This window comes from Chaetura pelagica, unplaced genomic scaffold (genome assembly GCF_000747805.2).
Source record: "Chaetura pelagica isolate M959 unplaced genomic scaffold, ChaPel_1.0 scaffold211, whole genome shotgun sequence".
Taxonomy (NCBI): domain Eukaryota; kingdom Metazoa; phylum Chordata; class Aves; order Apodiformes; family Apodidae; genus Chaetura; species Chaetura pelagica.
The window spans coordinates 144,825-167,705 of record NW_009952157.1 but is presented as its reverse complement, the minus strand read 5'-3'; the positions used below and the strand labels follow the sequence as shown (position 1 = coordinate 167,705).

The following is a 22,881-nucleotide window of genomic DNA, read 5'->3' as shown; positions in this document are numbered from 1 at the left end:
GCACTGACATGTGGCTGCCTCTTCCCTTGCTCCCTTCATGCGTTTTTAGCCTGATTTTGACTTTTTACTGTTACTGAACCTGACCGAGTAACAGCTCTAGTCTGAAGCACAGCAAAGAATCTCTTACTTCCATCTCAGTGCAACTTCCTCTGCTCTCAACTACATCATCTTTAGTGTATCATGCAAAATATGGCATATTTTCCTCTACCCTGAGTTCTTCACCAACTGTTCCATGTTAATTTCCCAGCAAAAGTGGTATAGCAGCATTTCTTTCACAGAGCCAGCTGTGATCTTGGTCCTACAATATTTTATGTCACCAAAAGGAGGGGGAGGCAATTGTTTGGTTGCAGCAGTTCTGGATGCTGTGCTGAATGTGAAGGATCACATTGATACCCATCTATTCTCCTTTCCATTTTAATATTAGGCAAAAGGAGGTGGTTCTTGTGCATATTCCTCTCAGTCATGTTTTGTCATTTTGGCGGTCTCTCTTTTTCTTTATTTTGAGCCCAGTTTCTGAAACAAGCTGCAGGGATGTAAATCCACAGCCTCTTCCCACTCCTTCTGGTGATTAATGATTCACGTGAGCATGACTGAAACTGGAATGTATCTCTGTATCTCTGCCTTGGGTCCCATCTGAGCATACAGCTGCTGAGCAAGACAGAACCTTATTCCCTGAATAAAGTTTTTTCTTCACTGTGCCTTGCACTTGCAATGCTTTCAGAAGCCTCTTTCTTTACTGGAAGGGGCCAAAAGTGTCATTCACCCACAGCCCATCCCTGGCAGTGCTTCCAGCTCCATGGCCATGCAAACAGGGTACTGTCATTAAGTGATCTGTAGGATGGGAAATGCCCATGCATAGGCCAGCTTTTTTCAGGCTGCCTCACTTGCTGCCCTGTAAGAGCATATAGATTGAAATACACATAGCTTAGTCTCTCACCATGTCAAGCCAACCATCTTCTGGGCTGCATCAAAACAACTGTGGCCAACAGGTCAAGGGAGGAGATTCTCCCCATCTACTTCACTTTTGTGAGACCCCACCTGGAGTACTGTGTCTAGTTCTGGAGACCCAAACACAAGAAGGACATGGAACTTTTGGAGCAAGTTCAGAGGAGGGCCACGAAGATGTTGAAAAGCTAGAACACCTCTCTTATCAAGACAGGCTGATAGAGTTGGGGTTCTTCAGCCTGGAGAAGAGAAGGCTCTGGGGAGACTTTATAGTGGCCTTCTAACACCTGAAGAGGCCTACCAGAAAGCTGGGGAGGGACTTTCTACAAGGGATAGGACAAGAGGTAATGGTTTTAAACCAGAATAGGGTAGATTTAGGTTAGACATTAAGAAGAAATTCTTCACTCTGAGGGGGGTGAGACACTGGAACAGATTTCCCAGGGAAGTTGTGGAAGCTCCATCCCTGGAAGCGTTCAAGACCAGGTTGGATGTTGCTCTGAACAATCTGGTCTATTGGGAGGTGTCCCTGCCTGTGCTGGGGGAGTAGAACTGCATGATGTTTAAAGCCCCTTCCAATCCAAACCATTCTATGATTCTATGATTCTGTGATCCTGCTGTTTTCTCCACATGTAAGCTAAAATCTCCTTCAGGAGTGTTCTGAATTCTAAAAGCGTTAAGAAGCTGCATCTGAATCCTTTGTCTTTACAATGTAGCTGTAAGTCATTTACTGCTTTTTCATCTTGGGGAAATCCTGTTTATCTGTGAGCCCAATAGATGTCATCCTTCTTTTTCTCTCTGAGATCCTGTTATTTTGCCACTGTGACCCAGCCTCTGTCTGTTCATTGCTTTGCACCCTTCATCCCTCTGTCTCTTCACAGTTTGGAAGTGTTTTCTCTGGAGTTGTCTTGTTTGCTTGTGTGTGACATTCTCCAAGCCAAGGAATTGCTCCTGGAGGAGTGGTAAAGGGCACCATTTACAGAGCTGTGTGCAGAGCTGAAGAGGACTGTGTGTTATATCCTTGACTTCAGTGTGCCCTTCATTTTTAATTCTTCCAGGCTGTTCAGAGTCATGGATGCCTCGCTGCTTCCTTACATTACACTCTCTTGTTGGAGGTGGTACCTGCCACTGTTCTGGCACAAGATATGTCTTTTTATCTCAGTGCCTATAAGGGAGTGGGTTTTGGGGGAGGAGAGGCTGTGCACCTCAGTGTAATGGAGATGCTAATCTCAGTGAGGAGGTTTTTATTGAAGTGACGTGCAAACCTTGGAAGCAAAAAAACTTTGCAGAATTACAGAGACAGAAGGCAACTTGTGTATATCCCTAGACTCAGCCCTTCGTGTGGTCTCCTCTGTGCTTCAGCTGAGTCTTGTGGCAGGTGAGATGTTCCCATTATGGATAAAATGCAGCATCTCATAGATGAATGGCTTTCAAAGCCTGTGTCTGCAAAGAGGAGGAAAATTTCAGCTGTAAGTCAGTTTTGTACACTGTGCCAAACCTCTGCCCACTGTCTCTGGGACATTAATCGTCTGCACTTGAAAGCTGAGAAGGCTTTTTTTTTAACTTCTGTGCCAATTCCTGGATTCTTATGCAGACAGAAGTTCTGTGGCAGTCAATGAGGGTGTTGTCTGAGCAAAGACTATGAGGTGAGGCCCGCAGTCCTAGTGATCTGGAGGTTAACCAGACAGAATGCTCTGTAACACCAAGAGGTGTGTTTAGTCCTCAGGGCTCCTGCTGAGCAAGTCTACTCTACGTTCTTTCCCTGTCAGCCAATGCCAGAGTTATTTGGCTCTGTCCCTGCAGAGGATAAAAGTGTGATACAAGTTTTAGCTGGGACCTCTTCTTTGCAGAGGGAAAGAAAGAAGTCCACAGGCTTTGTCTTGTGGAGAAATCTCTTAGGAGTAAAGTACATGTTGCAAAGTGGCAGTGGTTGCACAAATACTTCTTGCATGACAGAAGAGAGAATAATCCACATTTGCCATACAAAAAAAGGCTCTTGTTCCTGGGAGATGCAGCACCTGTTGAGCTCTCCATAAAATGGAGCCACAAGAACCATGGAAGCTCCATCATCAAGTAAGCAGGGCCTGGGGAGTGTTTTTTTTGAGCAGACTCACTCCTTCAGTTGTAGGACCCATCAAATCTGGGAAGATGAGGTAAAAGGAAATGGAGGAAGAGAAACTTTGCTGATACAAGCTGAGTTAACTCCTGTGGTTAAGTTGCCCTCCTTCCTACCAGCTAGAGATCTGACCTTTCTTTTGGTGGTTCAAACACTAACATAATCCTGATCTTTGGTTGGGCTTCCTTACTGAAGGTGTAGAACAAATGCAATTATTAATCAGTGCAGTTGTTCAGAAACAGAATTTATGATCAGCTAGTAACGTATTGTACTGAGTGCTCATGTGCTTCACATAGACTGTTCAACTTGTTTCCGTCTCTGCCTCACTTGGATGGTTGTGATGTACCATTAGCATTTAGGACACTTTAGACCCATTTGTATAAAGGCCAAATACTTTTTGCCTTACTGTAGCCCAGGAGCAGGATTAGGTGTCTGCCCTCCTGCCTAGTTAAAGAATGGAAGGAGGTCTGCAACCTGTTTAGAATTCTATTTAGAATCATAGAATCATGAAGGTTGAAAGGGACCTTAAAGATCATCTAGTTCCAACCCCCCTGCCATGAGCAGGGAACCCTAGCACTAGACCAGGTTGCACAAAAAACAACCAGCTGCCAGAGCAGTAACAAGGGTCATTGTAAGAAGGTGGAGTTCCCACATGGCTTTGGCACACTGAGCACGTTCAGCCTCAGCCTGGGTATTTGTCGGTGCTCGTTTCCTTCCGGCAGTTTTCATTTATTGGCTGCAAGTGAGGGCTTCCCCTTGCAGAACCCCTCTGGGTTCCTGCCTCCAGTTCCCTCCTGTTTTAGACTGGCTGTCAACCTTGTGTTTTCCTGGCTTGGAGGCAGTAAGTCCACCAGATCAGGAGGGAGCCAGCAAAACAGCTCAGCTGTGGTATGCAGGGTCCTAGAACTTAACCACATCTTATGTGTGGCATGCAGGCAGAAAAACGTCCTTGGCACATGCCTATGTTTGTGCCCTAGCTGTGTGAGCTCCAGTCTGAAAGCTGGACATGGATTCAGGGTACCTAGAATTTGTTTGGTGACTCCAGCTGGCTGGTCCAGAGGTGGCTGTGTTTCAAAGGGCTTTCTTGTTTCTTTTATCAGCTTTTCTTATTTCTGGCATTGAAGTCAGTGGGGTTGTGCAAGGCTGATCCCTTGTTTTGAAGATACTTTTTATGAAAAAGGTGATACTGAAATGGGGACGGGATAGTTTCTTGTGTTTGTTGCCTGGGAGCAGAAGGTAAAACTAGTCCTGCTTTCAGTTCTTGCCTTGAAGTGTTTGGGCGTTCACATCCTGCTTCACATCCTACATGTTGTTGCACTGCTCCTCTGAGTTGTACTTCGCCTTGGCACGGCGTAAACCACAAGAAAGTTGGAGGCAGAGCTGTGTGTCTTCAGTGCAGGCTCTGGGTTCCCATTAGCCAAGATTGTACACAGGTCAGAAAGAAGGATTTAGCTCAAAGTCTTGCTTCAGGTATCTACTAAGAAGCGTTTTTAAAGATTCCCCCTGTAATTCAAGGTTCTTCGTCTCCAACAAGAATTTAAAATAAAAGCCTATGTTTCAGCTTCACATGTTTAGATCCTTTCTCTGCCCTTTTTTGTTTTTTTGTTGTTGTTAAAGCAAACTTTTGACTTAATAATGAGGGCAGTTTTACTTGGGTGAAAACTGAGTGAGGATGGAAGAGCTTGGCTTGTTGTTATGGGGAAAGCAGGGATAGAGGTTTATAATTGAAGGTAACGTATAAAAAGCTTATTTGTAGTTTCTCGATGGAATGTAAGGGACTTGGAGGGGAGTTCTGCATCCCCTCAGATACAGTGCTTAATATTTATGCATTTCACTGCACCTTGACAAACATTTCACGTAGTTATTGCTTTGCTTGAATATGGAAATATGTTAATTGCGGCCTTTATTCCGCTGCCTGCTCTTTTCCTCAGCCTTTTCTATTCAACCCTTTAGGTGGCCCAGCACAATGTGGCTTCTTTTCTTTCAATGAGCTCTTTCCACACTAATAGGGTCCAGGGTGATTTGGAGAACCATGTGCACAAAATTGGTGCACCACCCCCCATCCCTTTGTGGGCATGTCAGGTTAAATTCATATCAGCAGGAGGGTCACTGCCATGATTTTCAATAGTGCAAGATGAGGTGATGACTTCAGACAATGGAGCCACACTCTCCAGTTGGAGACACTTGCCTCACCAGTTGCAGTAGTTAATTAATATGCTAAAAATAGAAGCCAGTGATACAAATCACTGCCTGTTGTACAACAAAGACTGGGCATGTGTAGCTTTGATAGCCAAGTTTATGGTGCTTGTTATGGAGTGAAGTTAGTTTAGAGCTAGAGGCAATGTAAGACTATCTGGATGCTGAGCTTTAGTCACTCTGGGCCTCTGGCCATTCGCTCACTGTCTCATTTGCATTATGAATGACATTAAGGGAGCTAACAAGGCTATTGGGCATAGAAATGTTCTCATGTGACCCTACGTGGAAGCAGACCTACAGCAGTGCTAGTTGGCAGGGGCACTGTGGCTCTTTATTCAGCTCCCAAGGAAGATGGTTTTGGGGAGTAGATATGAAATCAACCACAAGAAAACTGGCATTGGGATAATAGGAAGGCCCTTAGGAGGCAAGGAAGTTCAGAAGGCAGGCTGGAGCTGTGTCCTTTGCTTAGTCCACCATATCTTAGCCATGCTGAGTGTTGGGTGCAAGACATGGGAGCCTCCTGTTGCTTGTGTCTCCCCTCCAGCCACATGGGACTCGGTAAAGCTGCTTTGTAGGGGCTCAGTGACCATGCACAGGGGTGTGGGTCCATCTAGGCCTCCAAATAGGTCAATTTTTCCCTGCTGCTGGCTCAGATGGGTGGAGGGAGTGGGTTTTGGTTCTCAGCCTGCTGCACAGTAGCTTCCATAAGGATTGTCCAAATGTCAGCAGAGTTTCAGAGGTTTTGCATCATCTTTTCACTACACCTTCCCTGAAACTCAGGACAAAATTATGGGCAAATTATGGGATGTCCATTGCTACCTGTAGTTTCTGTGCATAACTAGGAGATGGTGGTTTGGTAAGTCCAAATATTTAAATGCGGGGGCTGCATCCCAATTTAGGACCGTGTTGGCCAGTGCAGCCTCATTCACACCAACACAAGCACACAGGATTTGCAAGCCCAAGCAAATGCATTGTGTAGAAGAGGAGAAACACACCCGAGGAGATGTAGTCATCTTTTATTTATGCCCTTTCTAAAGAAATCAGTGGGATTGCTGATGAATTGCTCTGTGCAGATGACAGCAGATTTGGGGGACTCTAGATCTCTTTCTTAAGTGTCTGAATATTCTTTAATTTTATAGATGTTTATTACTTGCTCTGTGGACCAGAAGGAGACTGGGCAGTCATACAAGCACATACACATTTGCAGCCTTTATGAAAATCTCGTTACCATATATAAAAATCTCTTTTAACCATACCTGCTCTTCCTGTTGGACTTTGTAAACTTGTGGCCCAGCTATCACACTTCTTCCATGGAGCCACTAGCCCCCAGATGGACCCACAACAGTGAGCTACTGCAACAGTCTGCCTGAGCTGGGTGCCGGGGCCTCCTGGCAGTAGCAATGAGTAAGAAGAGAGGCAAAATGGCATAAACCAAGGACTGTTTCCAGGGCTTAAAATCCCACCTTAGTTTTGGCCTGCTCTTGAGGTGTGGCCTGATGATAAGTGCAACCATGGGGCACTACGGGTAGGGTGGGCTCTGTGAGGGCCCACGTGCAATGTATCAGGTGACTTTATCTGTTCTCCCTGGTTATCCATTTACAGGCTGTGTGGGGCTTGCAGTTGCATGCAGATGTATAAATCCACATGAGGTAAATGTGAAAGCAATTTCAATCATGAAACTAACTCCTGTTATCTCAACATGTGGGAGGTGAGCATCCTCAGAGCTGTGTCCTGCACTAATAAGTAGGAGTCAGGGCTCTACTGTTAACTCATTAGTGAGGACATTATAACGTAATGATCAAGATCATCAGTTTTCCTATGTGCTGTGAGTTCTTGCTACTAAAATATTATGTGATTGGTGACAGCCAACACAGCTTCACCAAGGGCAAATCCGGCCTGACTAATTTGGTGGCCTTCTACAATGGGGTCACAGCATTGGTGGACAAAGGAAGACCAACTGATGTCATCTATCTGGACCTGTGCAAAGCCTTCAGCACTGTCCCGCATGACATCCTGGTATCAAAACTGGAAGAGTGCAGATTCATTGGATGGACCTCTCCTTGGGTAAGGAACTGGCTGGATGGTCTCACTTAGAGAGTGGCGGTCAATGGCTTGATGTCCAGATGGAGACCTACGACAAGTGGCGTTCCCCAAGGGTCGGTACTGGGACTGGTGCTATTTAAGGTCTTTGTCAGTGACATGGACAGTGGCATTGAGTGCACTCTGAGCAACTTTGCTGACGACACCAAAGCGTGTGGTGAGGTCGGCACACTGGAGGGAAGGGATGCCATCCAGCAGGCCTTGACAGGCTTGAGAGATGGGCTCGTGCAAGCTGCATCAAATTCAACCAGGCCAAGTGCAAGGTCCTTTACCTAGGTTGGGGCAATCCCAAGCACAAATGCAGGTTGGGTGGCAAATGGATTGAAAACGGTCCAGAGGAGAGGGACTTGGGAGTGATGGTGGACGAGAAGCTCAACACAAGCTGGCAATGTGCGCTTGCAGCCCAGAAAGCCAAACATGTCCTGGGCTGCATCAAAATAAGCATGGCCAGCAGGGCCAGGGAGGTGATTCTGCCTCATTACTTGGCTCGTGTGAGACCCCACCTGGAGTACTGAGTCCAGTTCTGGCACCCCCAACGTAAGAAGGACATGAAGAAAGTCCAGAGAAAGTCCAGAGAAGGGCAGCAAAGATAATGGAAGGCTGGAGCACCTCTCCTATTACTTTTCATAATAATGGTTGGCTGTAATTATTGCTGCAGACAGTGGGAATTTGCTCCTTTAGAAGAGTCTGTCAGTGTGCTGTCTGCTGAGCTCCCCTGGTAGGAAGGACTGTAGGTATCAGCAGTATGAAATAGTGGGCTTGCAGCAGGTCATCTCCTGGTGGCTTTGTGAGATGGATAAATCCATGCCAGGGTTTCAGCTCCTCCTTCTCTCTCCCCGTTTCTAAAATCGTCACCTCAGATCCGTCTGGATTAATGTTATGACCTGAACCCTATTCTTACTGAGTACTTGATTTCTCGTGGGTCACAGAGACATAGCCCAGCCTACAGAAGAACATACCATTTTCCCATCTATTGCTCTATCTGCCAGCTCAGAGTCTGGGAGGCTGAGAACAGCTCTGCATGTGTCTGTAACAAGTGTTTACGTAGACATCGAGTGGGTTACAGAATTTGTGCTAGCTGAAGAGAGAAGGCTTGGGATCTGGCCTTAACAGAAGGGCAATTTTCTGTAACACTCTGTTTCTATAAGTAGACTTAATATATTGATTTTGGTTTATTTCATACTAGATATTACTTGGGTTTCCTCTTCCTTTTCCAGTCCCTTCAAGTGAAAATGGGTAGAGAAGGGTTTGTTAATGAGTTATTGTTGAACCAAACAACTTGCAAACCAAGTTTTATTTTAGAAAGATATCAGTAACCTAGGAGATCTCCTGAAAAAGCTGTTTAGTAAGCTATGCTGATGAGCTAATGTCTATGAGGGTATCATAAACTGCAAAATGGCCTTATAAAGATTATGAGATCATCAAGTTTTATTTTCATTTCTGTCCTGATCTCCACAGATGTGTGAGAGGAAGTTTTGAAAGGTATTTTCAATTCAGTTCATTTTCAATTCAGTTCATTAAGAAATAATAGTAATGACAAATGTGATCTTTGTTTTTTCTTTGATTACATAGCTATGGGCTGCAAGTGTTCTCACTTCCTAATTGCAAAGGTGGTAAAAATGAATTATTAATTAAAATCTCTTTCCTGGACAGGTCTTTAAATGTTCAAGTTAATTAAGTCTTTAAAAACTGACATGACAAAAAATCTCAGTTTTGTCCTTTGTGATACTTATTCCAGTTAGTTTTCTGGTTATATAGAGAGCTCTAATGTGACCAAGACCCAAATTTCTGACATAAATTAAAGAAAGCCTCCTTCTTCTCTTTCCTTTTCTTTAAAACTAAGGAAAGACTAATAAAAGTTGTCCAGGTTTACTTTATGCATCAGTGAGAATAAAAGACCAAACCACATTTCCATTTTAATTTGCAGATCTGTTACCTCTCCTTTGACTGCTTGTGATGAGCAATGTGACTAATGAGCTCTGCTGGATGAAAAAGAATGGCACTTTTCCCTTTCTTCTGCTGCCCTGTTTTTTATTCTTGGGTGTGTTTTTTTTATGTTGCTTGCCTCTGATGTTTTGCAGCTTTTCTGGTCTGGGCTTGGACTAATTCCCAGATCTGTTCTTGCAGATTTTAATTTTGCCATGTACCCACCATCAATGATAGCAACTGGAAGCGTGGGAGCAGCCATCTGTGGCCTTCAGCTCAATGATGGGGACAGCCTCACAGACCTCCTGGCCAAGATCACAAACACAGATGTGGTGAGTGTCCCACATTCCTCTTCTCCTTTCACTTTTGAGGGTGCGGTGGAGAATGGGGCCATCAAATCCAGCCTGATCCTGAAAGCCCAGTGGAGTGAAGGAGGGGTGTGCTTCTGGGGCAAGTGGGTTGCAGGCGTGGAGCCAGCACCTTGCTTACAGTGCTCTGACTGTCCAAAGCTTCCTTGGCTTCCCCTGGCATAGTAACTCCTATTTGGTTTGGAAGCTTGGTGGGGAGAGCCTGCTCTGCCCATGCTGGCTGATTCCCAGACTTGCTATAGGGATGTGCTGTCTTGAGTTGCCACCATGGGTGATGGCAGACAGCATCCCCCAGGGCATGAGGCAAACCAGTGTATGTGCTGGTACTGTATTCACAGCCTGGAAATTACTCTTCTGGCCCTCGTTGAGGTGTCATCTAAATAATCCTTGGCTTGAAGGAAGAGAATAATGAACTAATCCCCCTGGTCTGGCACAGTGCAAGGCAGATGCAACCCAGGCTTTCTGGGCTTTTGTCTGTGACTTCACTAAGCTCAACACACAAAGTACATTTCTTGGCTTCTCAAGAAGTAGGAGAGGTGAATCTGATAGCAATTCAGTGGTGCTCAAGATCACTCCAAAGCGAGTTGGCTGGTCTGGAGTCAGCTTCTAGTGGGGACATCAGAAAAACTCTGATGGGGCAGTTCTGCATGGCAGTCTCAGCAGAAAGCTGGGAGGACTGACAGGAGCACTCGGGGCTTTCCCCAGTGGATAGTGACTCTCTGTGCCTGGCGGGAGCCTGTGCAAATCCAAACCGCTTGATCCATGGATAAACAGGAGTTTCATCTCTTAAAAAGCTGACATGTTTTACTGTGATAAACTTTGCTCAAAAGGAAAGAAAATGGGTGAGGCTTTCTGAAATGCAGGCCACTAATAAGATAATGCCTTTTTTAATGATAAAAGTATCAGTTTCCAATGTATTGAACTTAACATGTGCTAACTGTAAAGCTTCAGATTGCTTTTATTTCTCAGGGTAAATACACTGTGATTAGTAGATCTGTGTAACATTGTCAGGGGGAGGTTTGTTTTTTCCAACAAATATTCTACATTTTGGTTAAAAAGGAATAGTCAGTTTTTTTAAAAAAGGAAGAATTTAGCTTTTTTTTTCTTTTCTTTTCCAATCAGATTGAGTCTAACTTTCAAGTGCAGTTCCAGGGATTCCCATTTCTTTTGATTGGATCTAGATTTTGCATGGAGAAAGGAGCATTTCAAATTCTGAATGTTCTTAATGTGAATCAAGAAGCTGCAGAAATTTAACATGCACTAATTTCAGCGTAAGTGAAAATTTTACACAGGCAATTGCTGATTTTTGTCTGTTTTATAAGTATGGGGAAACAGAGTGGTGATACATTACAGTAAGCATCAGGAGTGTGCAAGCCTGGTGCAAGTAATGTATAAAGGTCATTTGTACATCCATTAAGTTTACTTCATTTATGTGGATAACAAGAATTAGCCATTATTGGTATTGATATTGACAGTTACTAGCTGAACGGAATTTTGTGCTTGGATGTTTGCCTGATGGGATGTAACACTCTTAAGTTTTGGATGCTGCATCCAGCGAATGTCTGGGAGGACTTCAAAGACAAGTGAGCAGATACGAGAGCAGCATTAGAAAACTGGGCAGAGAAAGACAAGTGTTTAGGGAGAGACTAATATCTTGGTAGCAAAGGTGCTGTCTTCAGCCAAGGTTGCAAATACCCATAGAATAAGGAAAGCAGTTGGTGTTAGCTTATACCTTCTTGATAACTCCATGTCTTAACTCCATGGAGTGTCTGAAAGGCTGATAACTCCTCTACAGTGATTTTCCTTTATGAGAATGCTGGGTGAAGTTGTTCCTGCTCAGCTGCTGCTTATTTTCATGCTTGTTTTTTTTGATGTATGCCCACACAGCTGCTCATATCTTTGTGTTTCAGAACCCATCCTGGAGCTAATCTAGCTTAAAGAAGGCAGGAAAGGACCACTTGTTGTTGTTTCAGAGCTGGGAGGTCAGGGGGTTTGCTTGGTTTGTAGAGCACATCAGTTAACTGATAGATTTCCAGGAATAGCCTCACAAACATCTGTGAGTGGCACAGAGCAGGACCGTAGGTGCAGATGTGAATGAGAGGAATTTCTGTCACCATCATTGTCTGTGAGCCTCTTATAGAAGTTACAGCCTTACGGACCAGCTTGGTAATTAGCAGGATGATGATGAGTATGCGGGAATGACAGTGTGGGGTGAGGAGTGGGAATGCAAATAGCCTTAATGGTGGCAGGTGAGGGCCAGGGGCTTATCCAAAGTGACAGAGAAGAGAGCAAATGGAAAAATTGTGGCAACCCTTCACAAGCTTAATGCCTGCTTCTGATGCTGTGAAGCAGAACTGAGCACATCACTGCCTGCAGAAGTCCCTAGGTAGTCCTTTGGAGTTCTTTTTGGAAGGCAGGAGCAAGTGGTGCTCAAGTATCACTAAAACACAGACCTAGAACAGATACCCTCAGCTCATCACTTGGTTCCTGTACCACCTGATTAATGATGCAGTCTTTCATCACTAGACTATGTTTCCCATATTGATAAGATCTAGAGAAGCTTCTGATGTTGTTTCCACAGTATTTTAGCAGTTGTCAGAGGAGATATACCAAGGTAGCCCTTGCTGAGGTATTAGTATTTGAGGTGTTTTGTGGGTTTTGATAAAAATTTGACTAGCTGGGTTCTGTCCGTCTGGACATGCCAGGGAGTTCTTCACCTCCTCTAAGAGTTTCCCTGTGCAGTCACAAGGATCTTTTTCCTTTTTCCCAAACTTTCTCTCTCATGCTGAATTTTTCTATCCTGATTGTTTCAGTTTGAGAGAAAATACCTGCCAAAACAGCTTAGTTCTAAAGTAGTTATGAAAAAAAATTAATATTTTTTGTTATGCATTGAAAAATTCATCATGCCTTTTCTTTGAAATGTAGCAGATGGAATTTTGCCAGAAATGTGCTTTTTGCCATTATGGTGAAAATCTTCCCAGATCTGGCTGAGCTCATATGCCTTTGGAAAAAAAAAAAAAAAAAAAAAGATAAATTATCACTCTTCCCAAATAACAAAGAAATCTTAATATTTTACTGATCATATCTCTCCACAAGCCTGTTGGGGCTGTGTAGAAATAAACTTTCTTTCCTTTGCTCCTGGCCTCACCCCACAGCAGGACCGACCACAGGGGAAAGTCTCACTCGTCCCCCAAGTCAGGGCACACTTGGGACAACAGGAGCTTCTGGATAATTTAATTGCTGAAGATTTTAAGTTCTTGCAGCAGTTAGAGGTGTTGTTGTTTTTCAATATGTTTCCTGTCATGGCACAGGTGGCCTTAACACAGAGTCTGTTTCCTGCAAGCTTTGAAGTCTTGGCCCAAACAAAGGCAGCCAGAATTTTTAACTTGGGCAAAGTAGTGTATTTTTCATTAGCCAGATATTTGGAAATGGCAGAAATATTTTCATAGAAACTTTCTTTGTGACTTTTGCATTGGAAAAATACAAAAAGACCCAGGACTGGCAGCTTTCATCCCACATGCTAAAGCTTAAGAGAGAAATAAGCAACTGAAAACAGGGTCTCAGAGACCTGTATTGGTCTGTTTTGGGCAATCTTAGTAATAGGTAGTAATACCAGCCTCATCTGTATAATGGAAAAAATGTACTGGCTGGTTTGTGTAAGAGTTAGCCCAGGGCTGTGTTAATGAAGAGTGAAGACTATTGTAATACATTTTACACTGGGACATAACTACAGTTGAATGAACAGCTTGAGTTCTCTCACTTCCTAATTTCTAATGCCTGAGAGCTCCTCCTGCAGCAGCACAATTAATTCATCATCACTGTGTGAATTATTTTTTCAAAAGGGAGGTTAGAGAAGAGGAAGAAACGAGTGCCCAGGCTTTAGGACCATCATGCGGTTTAGGAGCGAGAGAACTGACAGAAATTACAGTTCTGCGGAGGAAAAAAGTCTTGCCCCTCCCTGTGTCTCCTGGTAGCCCACAGCAAACGGCAGAGAGCTGAGGGGGAGAGTCCTTCCCAACCAGAGGGTCCTGTGGGCTTCCTCTTCTTTTGGTGTGTGATTTCATAGCATGGAAACAGATGATGGGACTATCTAATTGGCTTTCCCAAAAATGTCATGAGATGAAGCATGAAAAATTTCAGCTTTGAACTTGAAAGCATATGAAAATAGAGAATTATAATGAAATATTGCTGCAGCTTAACTGCAGTGAACATTTCTGATCTTTTACTGGTCTAAAATGGTGATTTGAGGATGCTGTTTGTTAGGAAATACCAGCATAAACCAGGAGGCTGAAATCAGTGGAAGTATTTTAGATTTACGCTGGTGTACTGAGAGTGGAGTTTGGCATTTAGTGCTACCATGTTTTTAATGGATGTTTCATTGTGTCCAGTTTTGGGCACCTCAATTCAAGAGAGATCTCGCCGTGCTGGAGCAAGTACCGAGGAGGGCAACGAAGCTGGTGAAGAGTCTAGAGAGTAAATCTTCCAGAGAACGCTTGAAGGAGCTAGGAATGTTTAGTTTGAAAAAGAAGAGGCTGAGGGGAGACCTCATCAGTCTCTACAACTACCTGAAAGGTGACTGTAGAGAGGTTGGTGCTGGTCTCTTCTCACAGGTAATTAGCAGCAGAACAAGAGGGAAGGGCATCAGGCTGCACCAGGGGAGGTTTAGACTGGACATTAGGAACATTTTTATCACAGAAGGAGTGGTCAGACACTGGAACAGGCTGCCCAGGGAGGTGGTGGAGTCACCATCCCTGGATGTGTTTAAGGGTCGTTTGGATGTGGTGTTGGTGGAAATGGTTTAGGGGAGAACTTTGTAGAACAGGGATGATGGTTGGACTTGGTGATCCCAAGGGTCTTTTCCAACCTGAATGGTTCTGTGATTCTATGATGCTGTGAAAAATTAGACCAAAAATATGTTAGTAATAAACAGCATATAATTTAGAACCCAGCTGCTGGGTAAGCAAACAACTGATACATGAGTATATATTTCAAAAACACACTGTGTTGGCTATCCTTGTTTGAATCCAAAGCAGTGCTCCAGACTTTAGACAAGATAGTACAAGGCATCCTGCCAGCATGATTCTAGGGATAGCAGTTATTTCTGAAAAATAGCTGCCGTGGGCCATTTGGTGAAGGTGGAATCACAGTCTGAGGAGACATTGACAATGAGGCCATGTGAGCCTTAATTACTCCTTCCACCTACCAAAATAAACACCAGGGAGCTACTCTTGGAGAAGCTGAGAAGCTCAGCAGCCTTATGGGTAGTGAAAGTAGCTTTGCATTCTGAATTGCCTCTTCTGTCATTGTTGTCCCAAGTAGTCATTAAGAGCTAGTCCCACACAGGTTCACACAGCTCTGCAGGATGGGTGTTGCATGATCTGTTCTGTTTTGCTGCCAGAGAGTGAGAACATTTCCTTTGCTGTTGCTTGAAGAGAAGAGAGATGAGATTGGTGGGCAAATAGTTAAGAGATGTACTCACAGGAAGTTGCCAAGCTCCCTGTGCATCTCTTGGTGGGTCATTTCCATGGAAAAATAAACAACTCAGGAAGTCAGAAATTTCCATAGCATCCCAGACCAGCACTCCAGTATGCACAGTATCCTGTCCCCAGTGGAGCCAGATGCTTCAGGGGAGAATACAAGCATCCTGGTTGTGTACAGTTACGTGATGTGAGGAAGGATATCTGAATGGGTAGGGCACATTTTAAGACCACGCAATCAAAATTCTTCTGTGCTACAGACCTGCCTTGGGCAAATCTCTCCCTTCACCACCCAGGCATAGTACTTTTGAATTATTTTCCTGATAGATATACCTTAGCCTGTCTTTCCTGAACCTTTGTCCCTTAGTTTGGCTTTTCTCTTAATAGACTGGTTAATTCGTAGATCAAGTGTTGGTGTCAATAACAATTTGTGAGTGTGGTGAGGGCAGTGTTTTATTTTCTGGTATAAGATACAGTCCCAAAGTGGCTGTTTCTCTGTGCGAGGCGAACGCCACGGGAGCTCTTGGTCCCTTTAAAAAAACCCTCTCAATAAGAGAGAGGAAGTCGCAGAAGCATCCTGACTTCTGGCGGCCTGAGAGACATAACAGCCTGAGAGAGAAGCTGTCAGTTCAGTGTGTCAGCTCAGCAGCCATGGATCTGGAAATGACCCCTCTGGGCATGCCTGGGAACGTTCTCATTAATCCCGTGCAGGAGATGCGTGCCCTGGCCTTGTTACTGCTTGCATCCCTTGAGTCTGTCCTGACCCCTTCTTCCATTCCCTGGTACCCCAGATCTTCTCGTGGAAGAGAAATGCATTAAGGTTTGTGATAAGCTCAAGAAACTATTGGAGGGGTAGGCTGATGAGGTCATGACTGTTACAAAGCACCTCAGACCGGAATTTTATAGTCTAAAGTCAGTGAGAATTAGACACACAACTGAGTTTTAAAGGTAGCCCTGCTTTGAGGAGAATGTTGCATTTAGTGACCTCCAGAGGTCCCTTCTAATCACTTTTTATGAGTCTGAGTGCATTGAAATGTAGAAGCAATCCCGTAATAAAAACGTGTTCAGGCTTATATCATTGACAAAAGCTGGCAGGGTCAGATCCCAAATTAAGTCAATTCCTGGCTGTTTGGCCAGGTTCGTTCTGTGTGATAACGGGGGTTATACATGCATAAGGAGCATCTTCCTCCCAGAGCCCAGCTCCCAAGGTTGCATCCGGATGACAAAAGGAGTTGTCCTTCCCAGCATCAGCAGCAGGGCAAAGGTTTTCAGGCAGAGCCAACACGTAGGTTTGTACACAGGCACAAGTAATTTCTAAAGTCTCTTCCCAGCTGGGAATTGGTGTGTACTGAGTGGTTTCGAAAATCCAAAGCATATTTAAGGGCCTGAGGTAGAAAGAAAAAAGGAACCAGGCTTTTCCTAAAGTCTTGTAGAAACAGCTGGCTGTGAACCCTTGAAAATGTGGCTGTTTCAACGACTGGTTCCATAATAAATGGGATTTAAAATACCTACACCTAAATGTGCTACACATGTCACTGCTGTGATATTTTTCCCCTTATGGTCTGAAAAGTCCCTTCATAAAAATCCCTGCAAATTTCATCACGGAAGCAACATTCAGAACCATCACAAGCAAGAATTCAGTTTCGGTACAAAATCTGTTCCAAATTGTTAGCATTTGAACATTGTCCTTACAGCACATACACCATTCATCCCCCTCTTTGTAGCATTTAGGGCCTGTGGTTTTGAAACCAAGTAACAGGACTGACTGTATCTTACCCTGCTCTATTTGTTGCACACCGCATTTTGTATGCAAGGAAACAACAGGCGAAACAGCCTCCAAAAGAAAGGAAGAATGAGATAGTTTCCTAAGTTGTCTTTGCCTGAGTTGGCAGCTGCTCTGCTTTATTCAGCTTTTTTGTTCCCCAGTGAGTGCTGTGCGTGTGTAGCAACAATAGGGTGATGCAGTTACACCAGGGGCTCACGGCGGAGTTCCGTCAGATCCATTCATAAATGCAGCCTTGGCTGGCACGCCAGGGGAGCCGGGCGTGCTGAGGCACCGGCCTCGCAGCCCAAAAGTTGCTGCTGGAGGAGCTGATGGGCCAGCAGCAGATAGTCTGGTCAGAGACTTGCCCATCACCTCCAGCAGGGAATCCTCGCTCGGCCCGTACAGCTTTGTGTGATGTGGCTGGGTTGTTACAGCTTTTTAAAAATCCCCTTTCTCGAGAAATATTTGCAGCACTTTCTCCAGCGTGGTAAACTCACAGCTTTTCACCATTGCAAAGTGGACCAGTTAGAGATTATCAGCTTGGAACCTCAAGTCACATTAAGCAGGGAGTGCAATCTCGAGCACAGCATCTGCCTCTGGATCACTCTGCCAGTGTTTTGGCTTTACTCTCACTTTTTCCAGTTCTGAAAACATTGTTCTCTCCTGTTGCTATGACAAATACCCACATGAGCAACAGGAAACCAACAGACAAACTGCTAAGCAAACAGTGGAACCGAATCTAGAAAGTAGACCATTGAAAGTGCTGGAAAGACTGAAAAATTGCAAAGAAAAATGTGCCACCTTTTAAGTACTTAGTTACTCATCTTGTATATTGCATTAGTACAATAATGAAGCGATAGTAAGTGGAAAAATTCTGGCATAGATGAACTCTTTTTTAAGTGAGTTGTCCTCCATCTGCATGAAGTGCCCTTTCGAACAGCAAATTGCTATTTTCTGTACTTGCAGACAGAAAAACAGACATAGATGATTATCTGTAATTGTTGCTATTTGTTGCAGTTGCAGTACCAGACACATTTAGGAGGAAAACTATTTCTGTTTTTAAACCGTATCCATTAGATGTGAGATCACTGGAGATACAGTAAATTTAGTAAATGGGCATGATATTCCCACAGCAGCTCTTGTGTTGGAGAACATCAGCAAGGTAAAGGCCAGTGCCCAGCACATGAAGGCCCCACTTTGGGAAGGAATCCCTGTTTAGGTCAACGAGGCATGTGATTTGGAGAGGTTTGAATTGGGGTCTAAATGCGAAACAGTGGAAGAATCCAGCCACCTTTTGTATTTAGGAGGACAGATGACATGTTCCATGCTGGAATTTATGTAAATCCCAACACTTTAATACATCTCTGATTGCTGCTTTCTTAGATTGCCCAAGTAATGCACACATGATTGGTGAACAGTATTGTCTCTTCAGATATCTCCAGCATCCTTTCCATTTATCATACCTGCTTCTGCACCCAAAAAGAAGTCCTTTTTCTGGTTTTGCTTTTGCAATTAAGGTAGCAGAAGAGACTCGTATGGCAGTCGTGTATATGTGGAAAACCAACCACTCCTTAACCCAGAAATGCCAGAAGGATTTTGCAGCATTCCCGGCTTTGGGAGTTAAAGCACTGAGAAAAGCACCCAGTGTTTGGATGCAGGCTCCTAAATCTGGTCAGGAAATGTAAGAGCATCAAGATGTATCCTATAGAGTTACAGCTTGGCATTTTGCATCGGTTGCACACGTAAGTTATGTGAAACAACAGCCCTACTATTACTCTTTTGCTGCTGGCTGTAGAGGTGAGGAGGGTTGCAGTTTCGTTTTTGCAAGGATAAATGACCCTCTGAATCACTTAGTGGGATTGTCCTCGGCCTTGGCATTGCAAAGGATTTGTGACTCTGCCTTGTGTTGGCCCAGGGTCGGTGCATCTTGGGCTGTGGAAGAGCAGGCAGGCATGCTGATCCCCACCGACCTCCCTGGGGCTACCCAGGGGTGCTCTGGGCAGCTGGACATCTGTACACAGGGCTCTGGGATGCACTGTCACTTCTCTTTAGTCATTTCTCCGTTGTCTGATCAAAGCTGCTCAACTGGCTCAGGCTTTGGCTGGCGCTGGACTTAACTTATTCTGTGAGTGCTGATGCATAACACCTTACTATAAAACTAAGATCTTGTCAAGGGTTTAGCTATATTTAAGTTTTAACAGAATCAGCCCAGAACCTTGTTAAGCAGTAGCTTTGCAGTCTTTGGTTTCTTCATTAAATGCTGCTGTAACACATTTTCTCTGGACAGTGAGTGCCATCTTGGATGGGCAAAGGCTGGGTGGCTGCAAGGTTCAAATCAGTTTCCATGTACCCATTAGGGGGCTTGCTGGGATAAGCTTTCTTATTTCTTCTTCCAGATGAGACCAAAATTGAGATGCTAAGGAGAATCTGAAAATCACTATATCAACAGTGCTGTGTCCTGAGGCACTGTAGAAGAGACCAGAGCTAAGTTCACCACCTTGGCAGGGCATGCCTCCCTGCCTGCCAGTCAGTGAGCACCAAAGCTGTGGTGGTTGCTGGCACAAGGAGCATGGGGTCTGACAGGCCTGGGTGTTACATGACCCATATGAATCTATGGTTGCACTGTTGTTCCTCAGCCCTGCCTGGCTATGAAATTAATCTGGTAGTCTGAATATCTTTTAGAGTTGTTGTCATCACAAGACTACATGCCGTAGTTACACAGCTGCAGTCCCCTTGTGGTCAAAGAAGCTCTGTATTGATTGAAAATGGGGAAGGAGAGAAAAGATGTGTGGCTGAAAGAGTTCATCTTATTGTGATAGCCCTCCACTTAACAGCATATGAGAGGAGTGATCTTTTTCTTTCTGGATAAGATGGTGTACTGCTCCTCAGTTGCTGCAGGATCTGATTCAGAGATGGTTGTCATCCAAAAGGTGCCATCAGTCTACTCGGTTTGGACAGGTTGCCAAGGAAGAGTTGAAAATGGCTAGTTTCAGTCTATGGCAGAAAGCCAAGCTAAGTTACGAGAACAGCTATAAAATGTCTTATTAATTCCCTTGTCTCTTGTTTTCTTTATTTTTATTTATCAGTCCAGTCATCATCTTGCAAGATAAAGAGGATGTCTTGCACCTGTCTAACTCTCTAAAGCTGGAGTGATAAACTGCGTGTGTCACAAGGAGGTAGTCCTGGGGCTTGGAGCACTGAAAATCTCAGTGGTAACCAGTGCAAAGTGAGAGTCTGTGGGTTGAGTTGGGTGGGGTGTCTCCCCTAATAGCTCACCAATGGCATTTTCATAACAGCATTAGCAACATCAGTTTAGAACTGGAAGCTGAGAAGCAGTGTAGGGCATATATATTACAGAGGTGTTGAGAAGTTAAAGAAAATGAATTATGTCTAATAGTCTGTAGGATTTTTCTAAGTGCTTGTGCTTTCTTTCAGGATTTCCCTGTCATTCAGGGAAAATGAAATCCTTCAATTATTATTGACCTGAATGAGTAGATCCTGACATAAGCCTGCTGATTCCTCCTTCCAGTCATTTTCACTGCCAGCATTTCTGTCACAGTCACAAGGGTACTCCTCATTGGACACAGAAAAGCATTGGTTTTCCTTCATATGCTTTTCAAGTCTGCTAGTAAAATCACCCAGGGATGAAAAACCCAAAAGTTAATTGCCTTTTTAGTTCTGTACATGCTGAAGTAAAAATAAAACTATGAAACAGAAAGCACCTGGACTATTTTAATTATTAAAACTACTAGACCCTATAGAAGAATGAGGAAGTTGATCCTTGTGACACATACTTCAAAAAGTTTGTGATAAAAATGATACTGTCAGTCCTACAGTTTTCAGAGGGAACGGCCCAGTCACTGTATTGCAATATACAGTGTAATGAATATTTTTTTCTTTGATATGCTTTTTTAAACATTAATTTTCTTTTATCAGTGCTATCTAGAGCTTGCAAAATGAAAGTCCACCAGTAAAATATGTACACATGCAGCAAATGTACATGAGACCTGGAGGGGTTAAAAACACTGTATCACAGGAAGGCCAAGCTATTTGTCCTGGTAGGGATTTTGCATCTTTTGTATTGTGTGACTTCACTTTGGATTGGCAGAAAGTACCAGTAAGGCAAACAGATGTAATAGCCCCATCTATAAAATAAGCACTTGGGGGGGTGGTTCCTTACTAGGTTTTGATTGTAGAATTTGGCAACCTGGAAGATTAAAGTTTTGACATTTTTGGTCTGTGCTGGCTGGGCAACTTCAGCTCCTGAACAGATGCTTCATAAATAAGACTAATTAAGTAGAATGTATTACTCAGAGTAACAAAACCCTGAGTTTTAGTATGCAAGTAGCAACACTTTTTTGGGAAGCTGTTTCATGCTGAATGCAACATGTGGGTTATTTTACTATAGTGTTCATTGTTTTAAAGAATTCAGTGATACATTATTTTAAGTTCAAAACATAAGTGTAGACCAGAGCTAACACGTGACAGAAAAAATGCAGCAGTGGTCTGTGGATCCCATTATGAAATAAAATCCATTCAAATGTGACCATTCTGATCTGGGTCTATTGGTTTTACGTACAAAATGAAGACATCAAAAATTACCCATTTCTCTGTAGGAAAATCTAGATACTTTAGCCTCTGGATGCATTAAATGAGTGTCATACTGACCATGAGAAGTGTTTGTAAGTAACGATGTGAATGATCATGTTTAGGTTTTTAAACAAAGTTGGCTTCAAATGCTCAAGCTTTACCTTCCGTGTGTCACCACCCTTCCTTCCCCAAGCCTGGCTGCAAGGAAACTGTCCCATTAAGCTCTCCAGCCTGAAGCTGCTCATACAAAAATCTGCCTTATTTTCAGAAGGACATACTATTTTGTAATTGTGCACCACTGTGCTTTAAAAGAAGATATTCTTACACCAAAAATAAAAGTGCATTACGAGTGTAGTCTGTCACAAGAGCCTCCAAAATAGTGTCCTTGTCTTTTCTTCCATTTGAAAGTGTCTTGACCCTTAAAGTGACTTGTTGCTGTGGACCTCTCACAAACAGGGGAATGCTTGCAATGGACCTAAAACCCACTCAAGCTAATAATGAGGGATTTTCTTTAGCTGAGTTTCTGATAGCTTTTGCCAGATAGGTACTTTGGAAGAAAGGCCAAGCTCCCATCATTTATCAAGCAATTCCAGTATTAGGAAATCCCTAAGCCCCCAGTAGCACAAGAGCAAACCTCAGCTATATAAAAAAACAAACACATTTACCTGGTTGAACAAAAGTACATAGTCTTACCTTAAAAAATTACCTTTCCCAGCAGCAGCAGGAAAGTGGTGACAGACAGAGAAGCACTTCTCTTTACCTTTTGCTAAAAGGAAAGGCGTTAACTCCATGAGATGAAGCATACTGATATCTTGCTTACCTGCCCTGGATCTCATCACCAGAAAATACACAGTGCTCACATTTTATTGCATCTTCAAAGACATTTGCCTCAATCTCTCGCTTCTGAAGCTTCCTGCTCCACTCCAAGTAAGTGAAATACTAAAGCTTCCCTTCTCTCCAGGAGTGAGAGTCCAGCTGCCTAGTGCTCTGCCTGCCAGGTGGCTCTGGGAGTCCTGGATTTAGGCATATTCTCTTCCATCAAACCCCATCTGTAATGAAGCTAATGCATGAACCATCTGTTTGGTAACTCTGCTTTTTTGTTGTTGTTTTTTCTTTTTTTAAAAATTAACCTCCAGCTGGAAAGATTGCCACATGAGGACCTTCACAGTGTGGGATGTTGGGAAAGGCAGTGGATACTGGTGAGAGATGGAGACAGGGATGCAGCCCAGTGTGGGTCTACCCAGGGCCACAGCGTGGTTGCTGGGACACACTAGTTTTCTGTCTCTGGGTGGGGAAGCAGTGATCAGGCACTCCAAGACCAGTGTTTTCCAACACAGCTCTCCAGCCTTTCCCCTTGAGTGGTCATTTCTGTAATCCACTTATCATCCCTGTGTCCTGCTG

General features: G+C 43.8%; 1 protein-coding gene across 1 annotated transcript in view; it reads left to right on the top strand.

Moving 5' to 3' along the window:
- CCND2 (cyclin D2) overlaps positions 1–22,881 on the top strand; it is a 33,662-nt gene that overhangs the window by 7,118 nt on the left and 3,663 nt on the right. Inside the window, exon 3 of the mRNA XM_010007175.1 lies at positions 9,482–9,612. Coding sequence (XP_010005477.1) covers positions 9,482–9,612 — 131 coding nt within the window. The remainder of the gene's footprint in view (positions 1–9,481; positions 9,613–22,881) is intronic.